This window comes from Pseudonaja textilis, chromosome 4, assembly GCF_049901715.1.
Source record: "Pseudonaja textilis isolate UNSWEBS1 chromosome 4, rPseTex1.2, whole genome shotgun sequence".
Taxonomy (NCBI): domain Eukaryota; kingdom Metazoa; phylum Chordata; class Lepidosauria; order Squamata; family Elapidae; genus Pseudonaja; species Pseudonaja textilis.
The window spans coordinates 10653724-10675415 of record NC_141993.1 but is presented as its reverse complement, the minus strand read 5'-3'; the positions used below and the strand labels follow the sequence as shown (position 1 = coordinate 10675415).

Sequence of the window (21692 nt, the reverse complement as noted above, 5' to 3'; positions counted from 1 at the left end):
GCCATCATCAGGCTTCTCTATTGTGTTCGTCTGTGAGTCAGACTTTTACAGTGGTTTCAGTTTTAAATTTGGGGCTAGCCTACTGCTGTGCCAGAATGGTTTTTTCTTCATCCTGATTGGTTGGGAGTCTTGGTCTGTGCTTATTGGTCTTGGAGTTTGTTGTGTTCTGCCTGATTGGTGTTTCTAATATCTTCTGTCTGTTTTGTGGCTTTTTTTGTCTTGATTGGCGGGCAACATTGTGTTCCTGTATTGGAGGCTTTTAGTGCAGCTTGGCTCCGAGTAAATGGACGGCTATCCTTTGTTAGGAAGTTAGGTTTCATCTGGGTGCCTGGTTGGGGTATGTTTGAGCTGGAGGTATCAGGGGGGATCTGTTTGTGCCCAGGTGTTTGCCTGGCTTGTGGTGTGGATATTTTTTTGTTTGTGAGTGCAGGCTTTATATATATATATATATATATATATATATATATATATATATATATATACACACACACATACATACACATCTGGAGGAAATGCTAGCATCTGTTGTGAATGCCCTTAGCTGGATTCCTGCATGAAGCATACTGGCTGGGAATTCTGGGTGTTGAACTCCACATATCTTTCAGTTGCTAAGTTCAAAAAAACACTAGTTCAAATGTATATCTCCATTTCTATTAATTTGTGGTAGTTCCTTCCAAGGATAAGTAGCAGTTTAATAACAATACTCAGATATTCTATAGTCATTTGAATGGTAAACTCTCTCAGCCAACCCTCCTCTATATCCTCATTGAAAAACAAACCACTTTCTAATGCAACTTTGTGCTTCAATTGCTGGTTTTTACAATTGCCTTTTTAGCGTACGCTGCCCAGGGTCTCAAATCATTATGTGATATATAAATAAGTAAATAAAATTTATGAACTGATCAAAGCTAGACACAACTTTTGATTGGAAAAATCCAACTAATCTCAATAGTATGAGATCATAAAACATTATTTATTCTGGCACATTACCAAGAGCTATCTGACTGCAATTAAGATTTTTTTTCTAGTTCTTTTTAAGGTAATTTGGAGACCCAATTCAGTATCAGAGGAGATTCTTTTGAAATATACGCAAAGAGAAATTATCTTTGTAATGGAGAATTCTATAATTAAATTATTTTTAACTGAATAATTTCTTTACTGCCTAGTTCAAATGTATTTCTCTCCTACTCTGTGATTAAATTGTTTATATACCATGGCTAAATCATCCTTTATTTAGAATCTTTAAACATTAACCAGTCTGTCTTATTACTGACACAGTTCAAGCATTTTTTCTTTGATAAGTTGAAGGATGTTTCTTTTTTTGTAGATTAAGCATCTATCTTTTCAGTAGATGAAATAAATTTACAACATGTACTTCTAATTATTTCACAAGCAATTCACTATATCACTTTAACAAATGTTCACAAATAAAGACTCTGGAATCAAATATATGCTACCTGCTATTGCTTAGACCCATTAATTACCTTTATAAAGTTCCAAGTTACTTCTATCAAACATCAAGCTACATAAAAATGCAGGATGGATAACCAAGATTTCATTAGAAATTCTTCAGCTTGTTTTGGTTTCCTATTACCTGAATCACTTCAACACTTACACTGAATCCAAGGATGCTTTCAGTTTACTATTCCTTTTTCGATATACCTTTGTGTTGGAAGACTTCTATAATATAATTCTGCATATTCAAAATTAGTGTCATTCTACACTTTAACATTAGGCATGTTAGAACGGAAAAGTGTTTGTTTCTAAGGGTCCAGATATTCAGTTTTTCTACAAAGTCTGATTTCCAGAGATAAACACAGACAGCTGAGAATCTATTGCTCATCTATTTTTGAGACATCTTGATATATCAAAGTCTCAATGTTATTTATTAGGATATATAATTGTAATCCAATCAGTGCCAAAAAGCAGAAACTTTAAAAAATAAACAAATTAGTCTATTGGAGCATGGGAGCAAATGTCACCTTACAAGGTTGACTTTGCTAAAGTAGATTAGATTTATATTACAATTTAACACAGCATTCACACTCTCTCAATTTAATGATAAAACTCACACTTTAAAATTACTAATCAGGAAAATTCAGTTCGTCTGTGTTCAGCAGTAATTTTTACTCTACAGATTTTCATTAAAAAAAAAATGTGATAAAAATTGAGATAAAAATGTGTTGCTTATTCTCAGCATAAGTAAATTAAGGTTTATAATGGGTTAGTTCGCTCTACCTGAATGGGCAAACCATGTGTGTTAAAACACCCAGAGAGATGCTGACTTACCTGAATTGGAACTTGACTGGCTATCCTGGGAGTAGCTCTCATTTCCATCTGAAGTGGATTGTTGCGACAAAGCGGCGACTGTGGTTTGGCTTCTTTTTTTATTCACTTTCCGCTCCAACAGCCGCTCTTCGTCGTCATCCTCGCTTTCGCTTAAGTCATCAAAACCAAAGTATTTAATTTTGTAATTGGAGCTCCCAGAGGTTCTGGACCCGCCTTCGCCACCCCCGCCTTCGTCGTTGTCGTCAAAGCCAAAAAATTCTAACTTGACGTCCTTCTTGGATTTGGTATTGCTAGGTCGGAATCGAGTGGTCGTCTTGGCCGTAGCGATGTCGGCTTTCTTCCGCAGACGGCCTGCTTCCCCCAGGTCAGTGGGCGTGGGCGTGGCGAATTCATCCATGCGGTCCATGGTGTCTTGTATGGTGACGTTGCAAACCGACAAGCAGGATGGATGGAGAACAGTGTAGTCTCTAGTCCTTCCGGTGCCTTTAAAACTGGTCCCACTACTTAGAGCAACCTTTCTCACTGGGTTCACACCATCTGCATTTGAATCACTGTTTGCTTTGGCTAGAGGTTGAAGAGTGCCATCCAGCAGCTTATCAAAATTTGACATTCCCTGCAATTTCGTTTTGCTTGATCTACAGTATGTCCGACAGTTACTCGGCCTGAGAACAGTTTGCATCAGTTCTTCGTTAATGGCTTCCTTTGGGCTCCCCATTTCTTCCTCCTTGACGAGCTCTTCGTCCTTGTGTTTTAACTCTGAAATCGGTTCATCATCAAATCCTAACATATATTCTCCTCTTTGGGCATCCTCGTTCTCATCTTCCCAATCATATAAGCCAGTTATTAGTGATCCTTTAGCATGGGATATGTCTGAGGGAGAGTCTCTGTTGGCAATGTGGCAATCCCAAGAGTCATGCGATTCCTTGATTTCAATGTTGTATCCAGAAATTTCTGCTATTTGAGCGTTCACACTATTGTCTTCGGCATTCTTGTACAGGAAATGGCTGTTCTCGTTGTCCTCGGGATAACTCAGGGCAGTATCTAGAAAATAAAAACCAGTGAAAGAAATATATACCTGACACTTCAAATCGAAGTGAGGTTAACAGCATTTTTCATCAACAGATTATAAAAGCAGATGTTTTTCTAAATAACACTTTCCCTGTTTTGGCATGTTTGACTTAAATACTAAGCATCTTGTTTACACCGTTCTCCATAAACAAGCTAATGACTGAAGGAAACAGTTGCATCGAAAAAGAAAAACACTTCTGCCCAAGCAAGAGGGAAATTTCGAGAAAAATGCCTCAATAAAATGACATTTTCTAACCATTATGAATGAGAGCCAGCAAAGGCTCATATTGCACTGGGAAGAGAGGCCAGTCAATCACCCTTACGCAGCTCAGCGCACCACGCAGAATAGTGTTTGTGGGAGATTGAGACACTGCTCTTAGACATTAGCAGTGTTCCAATATTTGAGGGGCTGCCACAAGGAAGAGAGTGGGTCAACCAATACTCCGAAGTACCTGAAGGCAGGACAAGAAGCAACGGATGGAAACTAATCAAGGAAAGAAGCAACCTGGAATTAAGGAGCAAATTGCCAACAGTGAGAACAATTAACCAGTGATACAGTTTGGCTTCAGAAATTGTGAGTCGTCACTGGAGGCCTTTAAGAAGAGATTGTACAAGGATTTCTCCAGAACGGTATAGGATCTCCTGCTTGAGCAGAGGTTGGACTAAAAGACCTCTCAAAGTCCTTTCCAACTCTGTTATTCTGTGATATATAAAGACATACCACATAAAAGTACTGCTATTAACAATGCAAATTTGTCAGCCATTTTACATCTTACTGAAAGCAGCACAGGTTGCTTTCTAGACTCACGACTATAATTGAGCCTGGAATTATAGCCGTAAGTTGTGGTGGTCGTTAAGCAGGTCACCATGGGACCGTAACTGATTTTAAAACCTTTTAACAACCTAAGTGTAAAAAATCCAAGTCACCCAGCCAGCTTTCATGCATGACAGCACTAAAATTCACCATTTCAATCTTTGTAGCCTGGTGTCTTAACTACCAGGACCAAACTGGCTCTCATATATTGTGATATATTGGAATCTAAGAGCTATTTTATCCATTCTCTTATTTCTAAGATTAACGACAGGTAGTCGACTTACAACAGTTTGCTTAATGACCAAAGTTAAGTCACCGAAAAAAGGTGCTTGGCAACCGACTCATATTTATGACGGTTGCGGGGTCCAGGGGTCATGTGATCAGCTATTGTGACCTTCAAAGTCAACGGGGAAACCAGTTTCACTTGCTAATTCACTTAACAACTGTGGTTAAGAAAAGTTGTAAAATGGGGCAAAACTCACTTAGCAACATACATGTTGGACTCAGTCGTGGTCATAAGTTGAGGAGTACCTGTACTGTCCAGCTAAAACAGTTCTCAGGGTGATGCACCACAAAACCACAACTTATTGGAGGTGACACATATTGGGAACTACTTGGAGTCAGAAGGGAGGGGGGGAGTGAGGGAGGGGGAAGGGAAACACTTGTTTGAGCAGAAATGCCTTCGATCCATATACATATATACCAAATATAAGTAACTGTCATTTTTTGAGTCAATAGCAGCAGACATTTTTCTTTCGTTTCACAAGATTTCCTTTTGAATGATAGGGAAATGTAGAATGCTATGTGAGTCATTTCAAGAGTGGGTTAAAAAAAAAAAACAGAAGCAACCATACGTGTATAAATATTAGCTCTGAAATCATTTGCAAACTAGAATTTCTATTCTATTCAAAAGAATGAGTAAAATAGAGACTCGCGAATGGAGCAAGCACAGGTATTTATATATTGCCGGCACTTATTTCTCCAAAAAATCGTTTTCTCTTAGGGCTGCATAGGGCCTCTATGGCTTTGCAGTGCTCAGGAGCATGTACAGTATGTTGTGCTTGCCAACAACAAGTCAGCAAACCCATTTTTACCTGACATTATTGCTGTAATCACAGAAGGCCTCCCTATGATGTCGGATAAAGAGGCAACTGCTTTAAAGAGTTACAAAGAGGCACTTGTGTGTGTGTGTGCCCGGACTCCTAAAGACAAAATGCTACACATCCCTATTTAACATTGCATTTCTCATGTCCTATTTCTGATGATATGTAGGTTTTGAGCAAAAAGTTTTAACTATTGAACCATTTGCTGAAAGGATCACTTAAAAGCAGTTAGCAGAAAAAGGCTACCAATTCTAACTTTTTATTTAAGGAACGTGACTTCCCCAAAACCTCCTTTTTAAAGCCCTTTTGAAACAAATGTGATTAATATAACCTCAATATTTTTTTATACCACCTCAATGGAGCCTGCTTATAAGTGGGTACAACTATGAGCCAAACGACTTATCTAAACTCATGGATTTGCCTAAAATTCATGCAATTTCAAATATCCACCCTATAAGGTCTTCCCATTATTAATGGCACTCGTGGGAGATAGTTTGATTTGCAGGTTCTTAAGCACTCAAGCCAAACATTCCTTGTAGAATCTACAGCAGGGGTGTCAAACTCAAGGCCCACGGGCCGCATCCAAAGGATTGACCTGTGGTGCCTCTGCCAGCAAAAACAGAGCTCTGGGTGGGGTGGGGGCGCACATGAGGGTCCTCCTCTCCCACCAGGCTCCATTTTCACTAACAGAGGGTTAGCAAAACAAACTAAAAACAAAAGGAGAAATGTCTCCCCTTTTGCATTTGAGCAAAAGAAGAAAAAGAAGGGAAGAGAGCAAGGAAGGAAAAATAAAGAAAGAGGGGAAGGAAGGAAGGAAGAATGGGGAGGGAGGGAGGGGAGATTATCATGAGAGTGAGGGAGGGCCCGAGGGAAGTCCTGCCTTAGCCACAGGTGCCCCCTCCCACACAAGTGACGTGGAACTGGCCACTCCCCCTCCCAGGTCAAACACAACCCTGACGCGGCCCACAATGAAACTGAGTTTGACAACCCTGATCTACATGTTCTAGCAAGGGACAAAGATAAGCGTTGATTGCTCCCCTTTCCTGCTTCTTAACTTGGTGTGCCATGTAATATCATTTCCCTTCAGCTGAGCCTGGAGGTTGACCAAGCCTGACAATAATGTAAGGCTGGAATCCTGAATCACGATTCCTATAGAAGTCTATCTTAAGCATGCACGAGCAGACCTGAAAGCAATACTCTGGGTTAGGGGTCTCCAACCTTGGCAACTCTTAAGACTTGTGGCCTTCAACTCCCAGAGTTGAAGGCCACAAGTCTTAAAGTTGCCAAGGTTGGAGACCCCTGCTCTGGGTCATATGTAGCAACAGCATATTCAGAGTAATGGTGGCTGTATTTTTATTTCCAGTTCCTTTTCTAGTGATCCTCACCATGCAATTTCTTTAAAAAAAAAAAAACCAGCCATACAATAGAACAATCTTTTCATTAAGTTGTCCACTATTTCTCTACATTAGTCTTTTCTTGGTAGTGAACCACTACCAATGTTCATCCAAACATCTAGTTTGGACTGGGTTTTGCCCCAACAGTTATGACTTCCTATTTGTTTATATCTATCACTCATTCATACATACACACAATACATACAACATCTATAGCTGCCCATCTCAGTCAATGATTCTGGGTGGCTTACAATTCAAAAAAACATGTTACAGTTAAAATACTAGATATGTGTGAGAGACTGGCTGTGAGGAGGGAGGAAAGGGCTTAACTATAACAAATTATTTGACATCTTTTGCAAACTTGGTTACTTCTCTTCTCATTTATAATTCCAGATCACTTATGAGAAGGTACAAATATTAGGCCCAGTTTCCTAACATTTATCTTGTTTCACTCCATATTTGGAAGAAACGAAAGACAATTTCACCATTACAACTACCTTATTTATGACAGTGTGGTGCTGCACTGATAGACTAACGTTTGCATCAGAAGGGAAACATTAAGTAAAAACCACCCGAAATATAACTTAAGAATATGTGCACCAAAGTACTATCAAAAAAGACAGAAGGTGTGATAAAACTCATTTGGATGCTTTTGAACATTAGATATCTCCAGACAGAGCAGAAAACCTGGACTCTATGATTTTTTTTTAAGAGTATCTGCCATGGATAGATAAAATATATCTGGCAACAGCGGCCATCAGTATAGGACAGTATTGCAAATTATAACAGCTGCATAATTTGCATGGTAAAAAGACTGTGGCAGGTAGAATTTGCACATCACCCTAAACCACAGTTTAGCGCAACTTAGGTAAGTCACAAATCTCCTATTTTCCATTTCTTCAGTACTTTTTACTTTTCTAATTAAATTACAGGTCGTTATTTTGTTAGATGTTAGCTTAAAAAGTTTTGATAATTTTTCAACTTGTTTAGATTAACATATTAACATAACAGCTAAATAACATATACTTAATGTGTTAATCATTTTATCAGTATAGACACTGACCATAACTTAAGCTTTTAATCTCCCAGCCACACAGGAGAGGCAGCCAAGCATTGTTCACTGTGGCTCATTTGGGTGGCAATAAACTATGGTCTAATATGACATACAGATACATACAATCCAATGCTCAAAACAAGATGCCTTTAAATCTTACAAAAAGTACAGAAGATAAAGAAAATCCAATGAAGAAAAAATAATAATTTTTAGCACTCCAACGGAATTATGTCTACTAGCTGAAGTGCAAGGTGATGAGGACACAACTTTGTTTTAAATGGCTCAGTTTCTAGGACCCAGAAAAAAACCAAAACAATTTCTTCACTCATAGCTATGAAATACCACACCTGAACTTTGCTTAATTTTATAAATATATGTGTATGTTACCATAATTTGACTACATATGCAGGCACATGCCTAGTGAATGAAGAGTTGTTATTTTACCAAGGATTTCAGGAATCCAGATGACTATTACTCTGTGGGATTTCATCTAAGTAAACACCATATGTTTTTCTTTCAATTCTTGAGCAGGTGGATTTCACTAATGAATAGTATTATTACCCTATGATTTTCACCCGAAGCTTGAGTTCTATTAAAACCTTCAATTTTGTATCCTTTTTTTTCAAGACTCAGTATTTTCAAAAACCGGCACACAAGTGCATACATATTGTGTGTGTCCATACATACACACACACACACACACACACAGTTCTACATTAACACTTCATATGTAATTTAAAACAGTTGGACATTTATAGCAAGAGAACAAAACATGCCTCTTTTTCTCCCTATTTATTTCTGCATTAACTTACTTTTATTCACAGGTGATATTTACATGTTTTAGCACTTTTATTTTACTATCCTACCCCATGGGTAGAAAAGTACCCACTCTGAAGACAGAGCAGAAGGACATTACAATTACATTTCTATTCTACTTCCAATATGCACAGTTCTTTTAAGAAAATGCCTTCAATTAACACACTACTTAAGCAGAGATAGTAAGTAATTGAATTTTAACTGTTCCAAAACTGAAACATTGAAAGCCATTAAGTGGTAATCAGGCACACCCTACGGTTTCACAAAGATTACTTAAGGTTAGCAAAAGGCTTTGGATTTGTTGAAAATGTTATATAAATGCCAATAGGAGTTTTTAGCATATGAATGCAATCAAGTTTGATGATGTATTTGTAGATTGAAACTGCCTGTAAACAGAATAGGAAGTAGATTAAAGCATTGTAGAAAAGGTAGCACCTCTGGTAACTTCCTGAATTACCCCAATAATCCAAACAGGAGTTTTGGATCCAAATAGATCAGGTCTCCAAACTTGGCAACTTTAAGGCTTGTGGACTTCAGCTCCCAGAATTCTCTGCTCCCAGAATTCTCCAGCCAGCTAGAGAATTCTGGGAGTTGAAGTCCACAAGCCTTAAAGTTGCCACGTTTGGGGACCCCTGAAATAGATCTATAGCAATATTGTTTCAAAGAAATCACCCACCCACCCGCCCACCCACTACACAAATCACTGTAGGTGATGGTTCCAAAAACCAGCCCTTAATGGCTTGGATTAGCAAAGTGGCTGGGAAAAGAATTAACAATGGATAGCTAAAATACCATTTGGAGGTACTGTATTATTCTATTAAAAGAAATCTTCCCTTAAGATTTTCTTCCTATGAAGAAAAATATGCCCATTTCAGACCAATGACCTTGCGACATTCCTCCATATAAACTAATACAAGAGACTGTGTATAACTGTACAAACCTTGCTGTTCCAGGAAGTAAAAAATGTCAAGAGATGCCTGTAACGTTTTGTTTCTCATCCAGACCATGCCAATCTAGCCATTTTAGATAGCTTTCTAGAAGTTCCTCCTCCTCCTCCTCCTCCTCCTCCCACCCCCAGAAGCCAGCTTGGTATCATCCAGTGAAACAGAAGGCTCTGGCATTCACCAGAATACTTTGTTCCCAGAGTAGTTTTCTACATCCTTTCATTTTTGAACTGTATCCTTTCATATTATATTGGGATTATACATTTTAACTCAAGTACGTGATCAAGTATAGCACTGGAAGCATGAGTATTTTAAACCAATACAAGATGTGCAATGTTGGGAGATGTTGCTGATTCTGATTAGCGCTGTATGATAGGGAAGAGATTTACGTTGAACACGTGGCCTTTTATATGAATTTTTTAACTTGCATTCACTTAAGGATTAAAGGGATTCTGATATTGGTGCTTTTAACAATAAATTTTACGTTTGGTTATTTAGAAACAAATTAGGGAGGCTAATTGGCCAAACAATGCAAAGATTCCCATCTCCTTATGGTAAACGTCAGAATATGGGAGATGTCCAAAACCGTCTTCTTCCCCACCACCATTGCCAAGTACATGCCAACTGGAGCAATTCAAATCAGAAAACAAAGCATTTGGCAAAGACCATGACTGGCAAGCTGGCCACTGGCCTACCCATCAATGTTGTGCACAACTGCACTACACGAGCATACCTGCAGCTAGAGGGATAGCACTGCTACTTCTGAAGTCTTCTTCTGCCGTGTTTCTGGCCAAATTCTTCTCTTTCAAGTCATGCACGGCATTATCAAAAGACACAACTTTGCTGGACAAAGTGTCTTCACCAACCAAGGGAGGAAATTTGCTATTAGACTCAAGTATAGAAGAGAAGTCTTCTGGCTGAGAAGCTTCAAGTGACTCCAACTGAGAAGAGCCTTTTGCTTGGGACACGTTCTTGGAAGAAACTGGCAAAGATTCTTCATCGCTGTCAAATCCAAATGGATCTTCTATTGCTTCCTCTTCTACTTTGGGTTTCTTAGGGATCTCAGAAATATCTGGCTTGCTGTTGGGCCTCTTCTGGCCTAGCTTGGCCATAAAGGTAGTTTCTCCCCATTTTGTACTGAGAGTGGTCCGTTTGTTTGAAAAAACTTCATCAAATTTTGAATTGCCATTACCACCTTTCCTGCTATATGTCTTCCCAAATCTGGATGTCATTTTGACGCCTGTTTCATATTCTCTGTGGAAAGAGAGAAAAATTACTTCAAAATACAATTTAAATTTTATTTAAAGGAACATTCACGTATTTCACATTTTAAAATGGTGAACAAAACTCCTGGCATTTTGAAGCTGCATTAAAAAAATCCCTCAAGAGGTGATGAAACCACCCAAAATAAAGGCATCATTCTTTACATGTTGCTTGCACAAAAAGAAAATGCCCAAGAGTTGAACTGAAGAAGTTTGCTTTCCCCCAAAAGTACGGCATGTGAGATCAAGAAAATATTGTGAATGATTTTTTTGTTGACGCAAAACCATTTTTATCTATGGCTAAAAACTCTAACCGCTCACTATGTATAAATCAATATTGCAAGATGAAGAGAAGAAAACAGCTGAAGATGAGGAAACTGTTCCACATTTTAATGTCTCTTACAGGTGCAAGTTTTTTTATAGTGAATATAAGCCAATGCCATCTGTCGAATTTCATCAACCCCGATACACAGATAAAGAAAACATGTCCTCCCTGGCCCCCAAACACTGTGGATATTAATAAGGAATTTGAGAATGTTACATATAATAAATGACTGGTTCTTCAACCAGCATATTTTCACAGATAAAAATGGACAACTGTTTACAGCTAGGCTTATAATATCTCAGCCTGATCCTGGAGGGCCATTCTCAGGTCCTCATAAACCAGCCTACATAATGAATGAATTCGGGCCATATAGTCAAAGTATACTTCAACTTGTAATGTGACCCCAGAGAAGTCCGTTAAGTGATAACTGTGGTAAACAAATCCTGTGAATACAGTCCATATTTGTTAATACATTTTCCCACATAAACACTCCGAGTCATCTCCAAAGTAGAGTGTATTATTCTAGCCAACTGTCTAGGCAATATAGTCATGACTGATTATTGCCAGACTATAAAGAGAATCACACTTTTTTTCACCAGGGGACCATTTTAAAAAAATGGTCTGTGTATAAAACCAATCTTAAGAATACTCTGAGACTGGTATTTGACTAAAGAGCATGAACATTAACGAACTTAACCTAAAGGCATATTTACATACTTGAATGTTAACTGGATTACAGTATTTACAATACAGAACATCCAGTTAGGCCACTGGCTTTCTACCTGAAAACACGCCTACAGCACCTGTTCATTGTACAGCTTTTCTGAACCTGAATGCTCCAGGTGCATTAAAATATATCAAAACTTTCTAGATATTAAGGTAGTGGGATTGGAGCGATCTGGAGATGTTTTGTACAAAAAAAAAATGCTAACAGAACAGGTCCCAGGTGATCTGTACTCATATAAGGAACTAAATTTGGCAGATAGGAACACTGGTGGCATTCATCAACGTATTTTAGCAATAGCTGCCAAATGATTTCTCTCACCAAGGAAGTCTACTGTCAGGAGACATGGTCAAGTGTAGTATTACTGGGAAGAAAAGAAAAAAACCAAGAGGGAGACAGAAGCTGCTGTAGCAGCAGCCAAGGAATCTACCTACTTCACTATAAGATGGTGATTAACAACTGGTATTTACTTTTTTGAAACTAAAAAGCGGGGACATCTTTGAATCTTTTATCTATTCCTTCTTCCCAGTAAGCTTTGAACATACAATCCCAGTCCTGTCCCTTCGCTATATCTAATTCCCTCCAATCCTATCCTGCCCCTGACTGTGTTTCAGCTTACCGGGTCCTTCTTTCCCCCAAAAAAGCTTCGATCACTCAATCTGATCCTGTCCCTGACTGAGAGATCCAGTTTGCAGCTCCACTGGCTTTCCCTCGCCGTATCTTATTCTATCATCCCCACCCTCCTGGTTTTTCACTGGCAGGAATAATTTCAAGAAACCCAGGATCTGCCAGGGCAAAACTTCAGTCAGCCTCTGCAGACTTGGCATTAAGGGAGGGTGAGAGAGAGAACATCTTATTATCTTTTCTCTCCCTACAATTAGGTCTAATTAGGCTAGGAAGTTTCACGCTCCCAAGCAGCTCAGCCAAAGCCTTAAATTAGACAAGCCTCGTCTGAAATGACTCCTTTAACCTACCATTGGGAGAAGCCAGGAGTACCTATAGGGATTTTCTTTCTTTCCTCTGCTTCCCTCCCTCCCTACCTTCCTTCCTTCCTCTGCTTCCCTATTTTCTTTCTTTCCTTCCTCTGCTTCCCTATTTTCTTTCTTTCCTTCCTCTGCTTCCCTCCCTCCCTTCCTTTGCTTCCCTCCCTATTTTCCTTCCTTCCTTCCTCTGCTTCTCTCTCTTCCTTCCTTCCTCTGCTTCTCTCTCTCCCTCTCTTCCTTCCTCTGCTTCTCTCCCTATCTTCTTTCTTTCCTTCCTCTGCTTCCCTATTTTCTTTCTTTCCTTCCTCTGCTTCCCTCCCTCCCTTCCTTCCCTCCCTATTTTCCTTCCTTCCTTCCTCTGCTTCTCTCTCTTCCTTCCTTCCTCTGCTTCTCTCTCTCCCTCTCTTCCTTCCTCTGCTTCTCTCCCTATCTTCCTTCTTTCCTTCCTCTGCTTCCCTCCCTATCTTCTTTCTTTCCTTCCTCTGCTTCCCTATTTTCTTTCTTTCCTTCCTCTGCTTCCCTCCCTCCCTTCCTTTGCTTCCCTCCCTATTTTCCTTCCTTCCTTCCTCTGCTTCTCTCTCTTCCTTCCTTCCTCTGCTTCTCTCTCTCCCTCTCTTCCTTCCTCTGCTTCTCTCCCTATCTTCCTTCTTTCCTTCCTCTGCTTCCCTCCCTATCTTCTTTCTTTCCTTCCTCTGCTTCCCTATTTTCTTTCTTTCCTTCCTCTGCTTCCCTCCCTCCCTTCCTTTGCTTCCCTCCCTATTTTCCTTCCTTCCTTCCTCTGCTTCTCTATCTTCCTTCCTTCCTCTGCTTCTCTCTCTCCCTCTCTTCCTTCCTCTGCTTCTCTCCCTATCTTCCTTCTTTCCTTCCTCTGCTTCCCTCCCTATCTTCTTTCTTTCCTTCCTCTGCTTCCCTCCCTCCCTTCCTTTGCTTCCCTCCCTATCTTCCTTCTTTCCTTCCTCTGCTTCCCTATCTTCCTTCCTTCCTTCCTCTGCTTCCCTATCTTCTTTCTGTCATTCCTCTGCTTCCCTCCCTCCCTTCCTTTGCTTCCTCCCTATTTTCCTTCCTTCCTTCCTCTGCTTCTCTCTCTCCCTGTCTTCCTTCCTTCCTTCCTTCCTCTGCTTCCCTCCCTATCTTCTTTCTGTCATTCCTCTGCTTCCCTCCCTCCCTCCGTTTCCCTTTGTCATGGGTATCCTCGGCCAGGCATCAAACACCACCAACCACCACAACGCTGCCAAGAAAGTTGCCTTTGCACAAAGTGTTGAAAGGAACCCAGAATTCATCTCGCCACATCAAAGCCCCGAAAGGCGCATCCGGGATCCCTTCTCCCCCCGCCCCGTCTCTTTTTTCTTTTCTCGTTCTTTTTTTTAAAAGAGGGCTGGGGGGGGAGAAAGGGGAGAGAAAGGGGCGGCTAACGAGGGCCTCGACAGCCCCCCCTTCCCGTCCACCCCTTTTTCTAAAGCTGCCCACCCCGCTCTCCCAGGGAAAGGGCTCAGATCAAGGGGCGGACCTCCGTTCCCGATCCAGGCCGGGCCGCCTCCCCGCCGGGGGAGAACCACGGGCATGTGTGTGCGGTGGTGGTGGTGTGGTCTTTGGGGAGAGGAGGCCACTAAGAGATCCCCGCCTGACGGGCTGATCCGGCCCGGGATCAGCCCCCACCCGGCCATTTCCGCCCCCAGCGCCTGCGTGGCTTTCCGCCGACAGACGCGCCTTCCGCCTCCATCCCCGGCGAAGCCGCGGCGTCGCCCAGTCCCGGGCAGGCCGCGGCTGATCCTCTCCCTTCAGCCCGGAGGAGGCCGGCGAGGCCTGAGGGTGGGAGGGGTGGGGGTGGGGGTGCCGTGCCGCCTTGCTTACCTCAGGAGGCCCGGGAGGAGCGGCGGGCAGGGCCTCCTCAGCCGCCGCCGGAGCCGAGCGACCCTCCGCGGCCCGCCTAGGGCGGGAGGACGCGGCGTCGCCTCCGCCGCCCCCTGCGCCGCCGCTTCCTGCGCGCCGGGGGGAGGACGACGACTACGATGGCGGCGGCGCTGCGAGCAGGGCCCTGGACCATCGCGCCGCCATTTGCCCCCGCTGCTTCCGTCACGGAGCGCCGCCCCCCGGCCCGGCCGCCGCCAATCCGCGCCGGCCTTACTCAGCCCGCCCGACGGGCCCGCGTCGCGCCTGCGCAACGCCTCGCGGCGGGGCGCGGCCGAGCCCCAACGCGCATGCCAGCCCCGGAGGCTGCTAGGAATTGTAGGCGGCGGGCGAGGGCTGTGCTGAGTCAGCGCCCGGGGAGGCTGGGAAAACGGCGTTGGCTGTGTTCCTTCCTCCCCGCCCCCCGCCTCCCAATCCCCACTTGGCTTCGCCGCTCGGGCTGACGGCCTGGTTTGCCTCCTTTTTGAAAGCGCTTTTGGCTTCCAGGAGTGGCCTACACTTCTAGGATTTCCTTGTGGTCTCCTATCCAAATTTAGGGAACAGAATAGGGAAGAGAATAAAAAAAAGAATAGAATAAAAGAGAATAGAATAGAATAAGAGAATAGAATATAGAATAGAATAGAATAGAATAGAATAGAATAAGAAATAGGAATAGTATAGAATAAGGAATACAATAGAAATAGAATAGAATAAGAAATCCCCACTCCTTTAACCTCAAACTATCCACTATTGACCTCACCCCATTCCTAAGAGGTCTGTAAGGGGCGTGCATAAGTGCCTCCCGTCCCTGTCCTATCGTCCCCATTTATTCGTACCTATTTCCTGTATTCTTATTCATGTTTATACTTGTACCTATTATTTTGTAAGCGATTGACAAATCAAATAAATAAATAGGAATAGAATAGAATAAAAAAGAATAGGAATAGAATAGGGAATAAAATAGAATAGAGTAGAATAAGAAATAGAATAGAATAAGAAATAGGACTAGAATAAGGAATAGAATAATAGAAATAGAATAAGAAATAGGAATAGGATAGGAATTAGAATAGGAATAGAATAGAATAGGGAATAAGGAATAGAATAGAATAAGAAATAGAATAGAATAAGGAATAGAATAATAGAAATAGAACAGAATAAGAAATAGGAATAGAGTAGGAATTAGAATAGAAAAGAATAGGAATAGAATAGGGAATGAAATAGAACAGAATTAGAAATAGATTAGATTAAGAAATAGGAATAGAAATAGAAAAGGAGTAGAATAGAATAGCTGGAAGGGACCTTGGAGGTCTTCTAGTCCAGCCCACTGTTCAAGCCGGAGAACCTATACGATTTCAGAAAAGTGGCTGTCCAGCATTAACCAAGACCATCCTGTTTTCAGGCATTTTTCATCACCTCAGAGTGCTGCCTAATCTACCAAGATGACACTATAATATCTACTGCTAGCAATTCATCAAAATTTATGTAGCCACCCATGTCATTTTAAAACTATAATAAGTTTTTAAAAGATGAATAGCTTAAAACAATTACTGTTAAAAACAGAGAGAGAGTAATAAGGGGTCGGGAATGCCACAAAGCCCCTTTGACATCAGTTTTAGTTGCTGACAGGCACATCATTGTTTGCAAACAAATTTAATAAATAATTGTTTTGACCAAGGCTGGCATCAGAAAACACAGAGCTCCCTTAATCTCAGAAAAGGGGAGGGGATGGGGAGAAGAGAGAGGAGAGAGGACAACTGTTGTTTTTTACGCAGAACTAAACCACCTGCATGTATCCCCCAAAACAGATTAAGCAACTCTGGGGTACTTTGAAGCTCCTTGAAGGCTTGGGGCTATTTACTTTGAAGATAATATAAGGGGAGAGACAGTTAATCTCTGTGTTGGAGGAAATAGCCAGGTCTAGTTCCAAGCCGGGAGAAAGGCACGAGAGACAAAATGGAGGCTGGAGGCTGTTTGGAAAGAAGGGTCCATTTATTGATGAAGCAGAACCACCAAGCTCGTGAGATTCTGGGCAGCTGAACACATGGGAGTTGAGAGTAGGGAGTATTAATACTTTATCTAGGGCTTTGCACTTGAACTTCCTATTCCTGCGCAAGGACATGTATTCTATTGGTTGTTGTCAGGCTCCCATGGGGCCATGTACAAATCCTAGGAATTTGCCTGAGCTAAGTTTGGTTGAAGCTTGCTGGGGGTGGTGCAACTGAGATGATGCAAGGAAGGTCTTTGTGTTCTGAAAGGGTGTTGGGCAATTCCTATTGTGGCTTAAGGCCCTTCCTACCATTGTTGGATCTTGGACGAGAGTATTTGCTTATGAATAGAGCTAGCTATCTCTTTGTCTCTTAAGTGCTGACATCTGCTTGAGGGCTATTAAGAAAGGAGGGGGCTGCTTTCCAAGAGCACGTTTCTCCATTTCTCATCCAGGAAAATATAATATTCTGCCTTTTTAACATTTTTCAAAATATTTCATTCTTCTAGGAGAGGGGTGGATGCTAACTTTCTACATGTGAAAGACAAACATTAGGCTGGAAAAATCTGGATGTATCTTCTAACTAACATCTTAAAGCATAAAGTTTTATAAGTTCACAAAAAAGTAATGGCGCTTAATAGAATAATAATTAAAATAAATTTTATTAATAGAATTTAATAAAAAGACTTTTTTTAAAAGATAAAAACCACTTGCTTACTCCAGGCTTCCATCCACCTCCAGATTGTTGCCTCAGAGATGGATACAGATCCAAATGGTATCTGGAGTTCTTGAAGGACACTGGTTTCCAGTTCTTTTAGTGCAAGGGTCTTCAAACTTGGCAAGTTTAAGACTTCTGGACTTCAACTCCCAGAATTCCTAAGCTAACACGACTGGAGGAGGAATTCTGGGAGTTGGTCCAAAAGTCTTAAAGCTGTCAAGTTTGAAGGCACCTGTTTTAGTGTTAGATGGACCACCTTCAATTTTGACTGATGTCTCCCAGTGATCAACCAACCTTTTCAGGGAGGGATTTGGGGCATGTATTCCCATAACTCCAACATCCCTGAAGGAGGATGACTTCATTTCATTTTTTGACTTGATATTGTTTGAAATTTTCTGGAAGTGAGAGCAATCAACTAAGGGAACAGAAGTTGCCTTCAGAAGTTGTGGGAGCTTCATCCCTGGAGGCTTTCAAGAAGAGACTGGACTGCCATCTGTCAATTATGGAGTAGGGTCTCCTGCTTGGGCGAGGGGTTAGATTAGATGACCTACAAAGTCCCTTTCAACTCTGTTATTCTGTCTCTCTGTCTCTCTGTCTGTCTAATCAGCTATCTGTCTCCTGGTATGCTTAAGCCCTCTGGTTGGCAAAGAGCCAGAATCCAACTCATATCCAGGGCTTGCGAAGTTCATTATGAACTAATTTCATCTGTGATTTTGGAATTGATTTGGCCTTGACAAATAATTAAACTCAGGGTTGACTAAAACAACCCTACCAAAGAACCACCAAGACCACCAACATTGACAGGGCAAGCCACTAGACCAGTGGTGGCTAACCTTTTGGGGACCGAGTACTGAAACAGGACCAGCTCCCGGCTGCATGTGCATGGGAGCACCAGAAACGCGTGCTAGCCACCTGGTCTTCCAGTTTCCAGCACATGCACGTGTGAAGATCAGTTGGCCGGTGCCAGGGAGCTGCTCTTCCAGTTTCCAGCAATCCTGAGCGCACAAAAACCAGCTAGCCAGCATGCAAGCACATGCCAGAACCCAGAAGAGCAATGGGTGATGGCTGGCGTGCCCGGAGAGATGGCTCTGGGTGTCACTTCTGACACACATGCCATAGGTTCACCATCATAGCACTAGACTATAAATTGAGAGTAAACTCCACTCCCTACTAGGCACTGATGATATTACCTAGTAGGGCAGTGGTGGCTAACCTTTTTGGGCTCTTGTGCCAAAAATTGTGCGTGTGCTTGCACGCTCACACTCGCGTGCCAGAACCCAGAAGGCAATGCGGCACCCCCCATGCCCCCTATGCATGCGCGCACAATCCCCACTCACGCACCCATTCCACTGGCCCCTTACCTGCACTGCACCTCACAGCTGATTTTCAGCCTGTTTGAGGCCTTTTTCGGCCTCCCAGAGGCTTGAGGAAGGCTTCTGCAGGCTTTGCGGGCCAAAAACTAGCCCTGTTTCATCACTTCCGGTATTTTCAGAAAAACAGGAAGTGATGAAACAGGACTAGTTTTTGTCCTGCAAAGCCGGAAGAGGCCAGCAGAAAACCAGCTGAGGCACACGCATGCACAGTGAAGTAAGTCTGCATGCAGCTCAAGTGCTGGCACAAATGGGTCTGCGTGCCACCTGTGGCACACGTGCCTTAGATTCGCCATCACAGTAGTAGGGTAATGAAGAAAACCAAGCTCAGAGAGTAGCAACTAAGAACCTTTACGAGGTTGACCTGTTTCCTGGTGCTCTATAACCACTATACCACACTGCCCCTTGAGTCCAGTTCGCCTCAGCCCCACCTAGCCTGGCAATGGGGACATTCATCAACATCTGGGGCACCACACTTTCCATAATCCTCTTCTACATTCCTCACATTTCCCTATTGCAGCCACATTGTCTTCCTGTTCTCACAAATCCCTATTTTTCTCATTTCCTCCATCTAGACAGCCCTAATTCCTGTTTGGCTGTATTCCTATATCAAACAAAGTGGCAGTTATGAACGCCATTCATTCAAAGCAAGTTGCTCCTTCGTGCGGATTTCTTATTTCTGTGCAGTTGAATCTTCACTCCACCCGATTAGTAAGTTACGCTGAGGGACCATTTTGTTTGAAAGCGGCTTTCTCTCTCCATAAAGAAAACCAAATAAACGGACTTTGAGCTATCCGCACACTGATTAAAAGGTGGCGCACTGAGAGGAGCAAGTGATGAAACGGAAATAAAGCTTGCTCACCTCTGAGCACAAGGAGACTTCTAACAAATGCAAAAAAAATGCAGCCTTAACAATATAGAAAAATACTTTGCATCTATGTATGTAGAGCACGTCAAACATTTAAACTGCAACCGTTTGTACATCAGACCTGGAAAATAGGTCAGAGTTATTACCTCCGTAACTGTTGTTAGTGCTATACCTACGGGTCACCATATCGAGTTTATTTCCAAGCTGAGATTGGATTTAAAGCAGGGGTATCAAACTCAATTTCATTGAGCGCCACATCAGGATTGTGTTTGACCTTGGGGGCCATGGTGGGCGTGGCCATGGTGGGCGTGACCAGCTTGACATCACTCAGGTCGGTGGGGGGGCGCCTGTTGAGGCCCAAGCGTTGTGCTAGAGGAAACGGGCTCCTGTTTTCAGCTGGGATGGCTGCCTGCAACCCTCTGTGATGACCCAAGGCGTGGCACAAAAGCAACAAAGTCACAAAAATAGGTCCCTTTAAGTCCTCCAACTTGGCCTCCAATGTCCAATTATCAGAGGCTGCAAGAAAAAAACTCTCCCAAGAACAGTTTTTAAAGGGAAGAAATTCCGTCAAAATTCAAAGTGCATATAAATTATGAATAAAAACCAACACAAATCGCACTGCAGCAATTAACAAGACAGGGCAGGATAAGGGATTGAAGACGTCAAAAAATAACGAAATACGCCAGAACTCAGATAAGACTTGACAAACCAGAATAATTTCACGCTTTGCTTCCAGCAATTTTGCCATGCTCAGTTTGCCGTTTTAAACAGTCTTCCCAGCTGCAGCCCATGAAGGGGATCAGGCCCCTTTCCTCCCCAATAAACCACGCAATTCACGTTGCTCCCTTCCCCATTCCTCCCTGCGTGCCTTAGGATGAAGAGGGGGTGGGCCTGGGTCTTCCTCTGAATGTCCAGCTGGCCTGTGCCCTTCCCCAGTTTCCTCCACAACCTCCGGAGTCACACTCTCACTCCCTGTCAGTTGTTCCACCTCTCCCTCGGAATCAGATTCCAACAGGGGCATGACACTCTCTGCCAGTGAAAATGGAGCTTGGGAGGGCCACGTTTTCGCTAGCAAAGTCACCAAGGGCTGGTCTTTCACTATTTCCAGGGCAGCCCCCATGGGCCAGACCTAAGCACCCCCCCATGGGCCAGATCTGGGCCCCAGGCCTTGAGTTTGACAACCCCGGATTAGAGGCTATGAAGCCAAGCCAACTCAAGGCACAGAGCATTCTCACTGCAACCCTTCTTGACAATCGAATTGGGCCTGTGGTTCAGGAGCCAAAGAAGCTGTCCAGTGGTGGGATTCAAATTTTTTTACTACCGGTTCTGTGGGGGCGTGGCCTGGTGGATGTGGTGTGGCTTGGTGGGCGTGGCAGGGGAAGGTTACTGCAAAATCCCCCTTCCCTCCCCATCCCACTAACCTGCTTTCCAGCTCCGTTCTCCTGTGCAGGGCAACCAAAGGAGACCCAGCCGATCAGCTGGGACTCAAAGGGAGGCAGAGAAGAGACGGGGTTGGCGGGGCCAGTCAAAGGTGGGATTTGCCAGTTCAACGAACTATTCAAAATTTCTGCTACTGGTTCTCCAGAACTGGTCAGAACCAGCTGAATACCCACCTCTGAGATTTCTTCTTTTTTTTCAATGTGGAAAAGCTACACCAGAGATTTTGCTTCGTGGAAAAGAGAGGTGAAATGCACGAGGTGAAGAAAGTGGATAGGGAATTATGTCATTTATGGATCTAACTTTAAAAAAAAAAAAAGGCTATCCACAGTCTAGAGCAGGACTGTCCAACCTTGGCAACTTTGAAGACCTGTGGACTTCAACCCCTAGAATGAAATGCAATGAAATTGTGGTCCCATATGTGGTTGTAAGGACTACCTATAAAACCTGGAGTTTCTGCCCTGCGTTTCCTTTGGGGAGATCCACGTTGCCCTGAATGCAGGTCAGCCCTGATCGAGAGAAGGACCGAGAACCAAATCGGACCTGCAGCCCACTCGCTCTTCTTGAGAAATAGGCTTCCTCTTCAGAATCTACTGTGGGAGCCTGCCCGTCTTCCCCAGCGGGTCCTGCCAACTGGACTTTGATGCTGTCA

General features: G+C 42.8%; 1 protein-coding gene across 2 annotated transcripts in view; it reads right to left on the bottom strand.

Annotated features, from left to right (window-relative positions):
- WAPL (WAPL cohesin release factor) overlaps nucleotides 1–14851 on the bottom strand; it is a 41675-nt gene extending 26824 nt beyond the window's left edge. For both annotated transcript variants that reach the window (XM_087932228.1, XM_087932229.1), the window contains exons 1-3: nucleotides 14628–14851; nucleotides 10216–10736; nucleotides 2290–3330 (exon numbers count right to left, since the gene is read on the bottom strand). In XM_087932228.1, the coding sequence (XP_087788354.1) occupies nucleotides 2290–3330; nucleotides 10216–10714 (1540 nt within the window). In that variant the 5' untranslated portion in view covers nucleotides 10715–10736; nucleotides 14628–14851. The remainder of the gene's footprint in view (nucleotides 1–2289; nucleotides 3331–10215; nucleotides 10737–14627) is intronic.
- Nucleotides 14852–21692: the final 6841 nt, after the last annotated feature.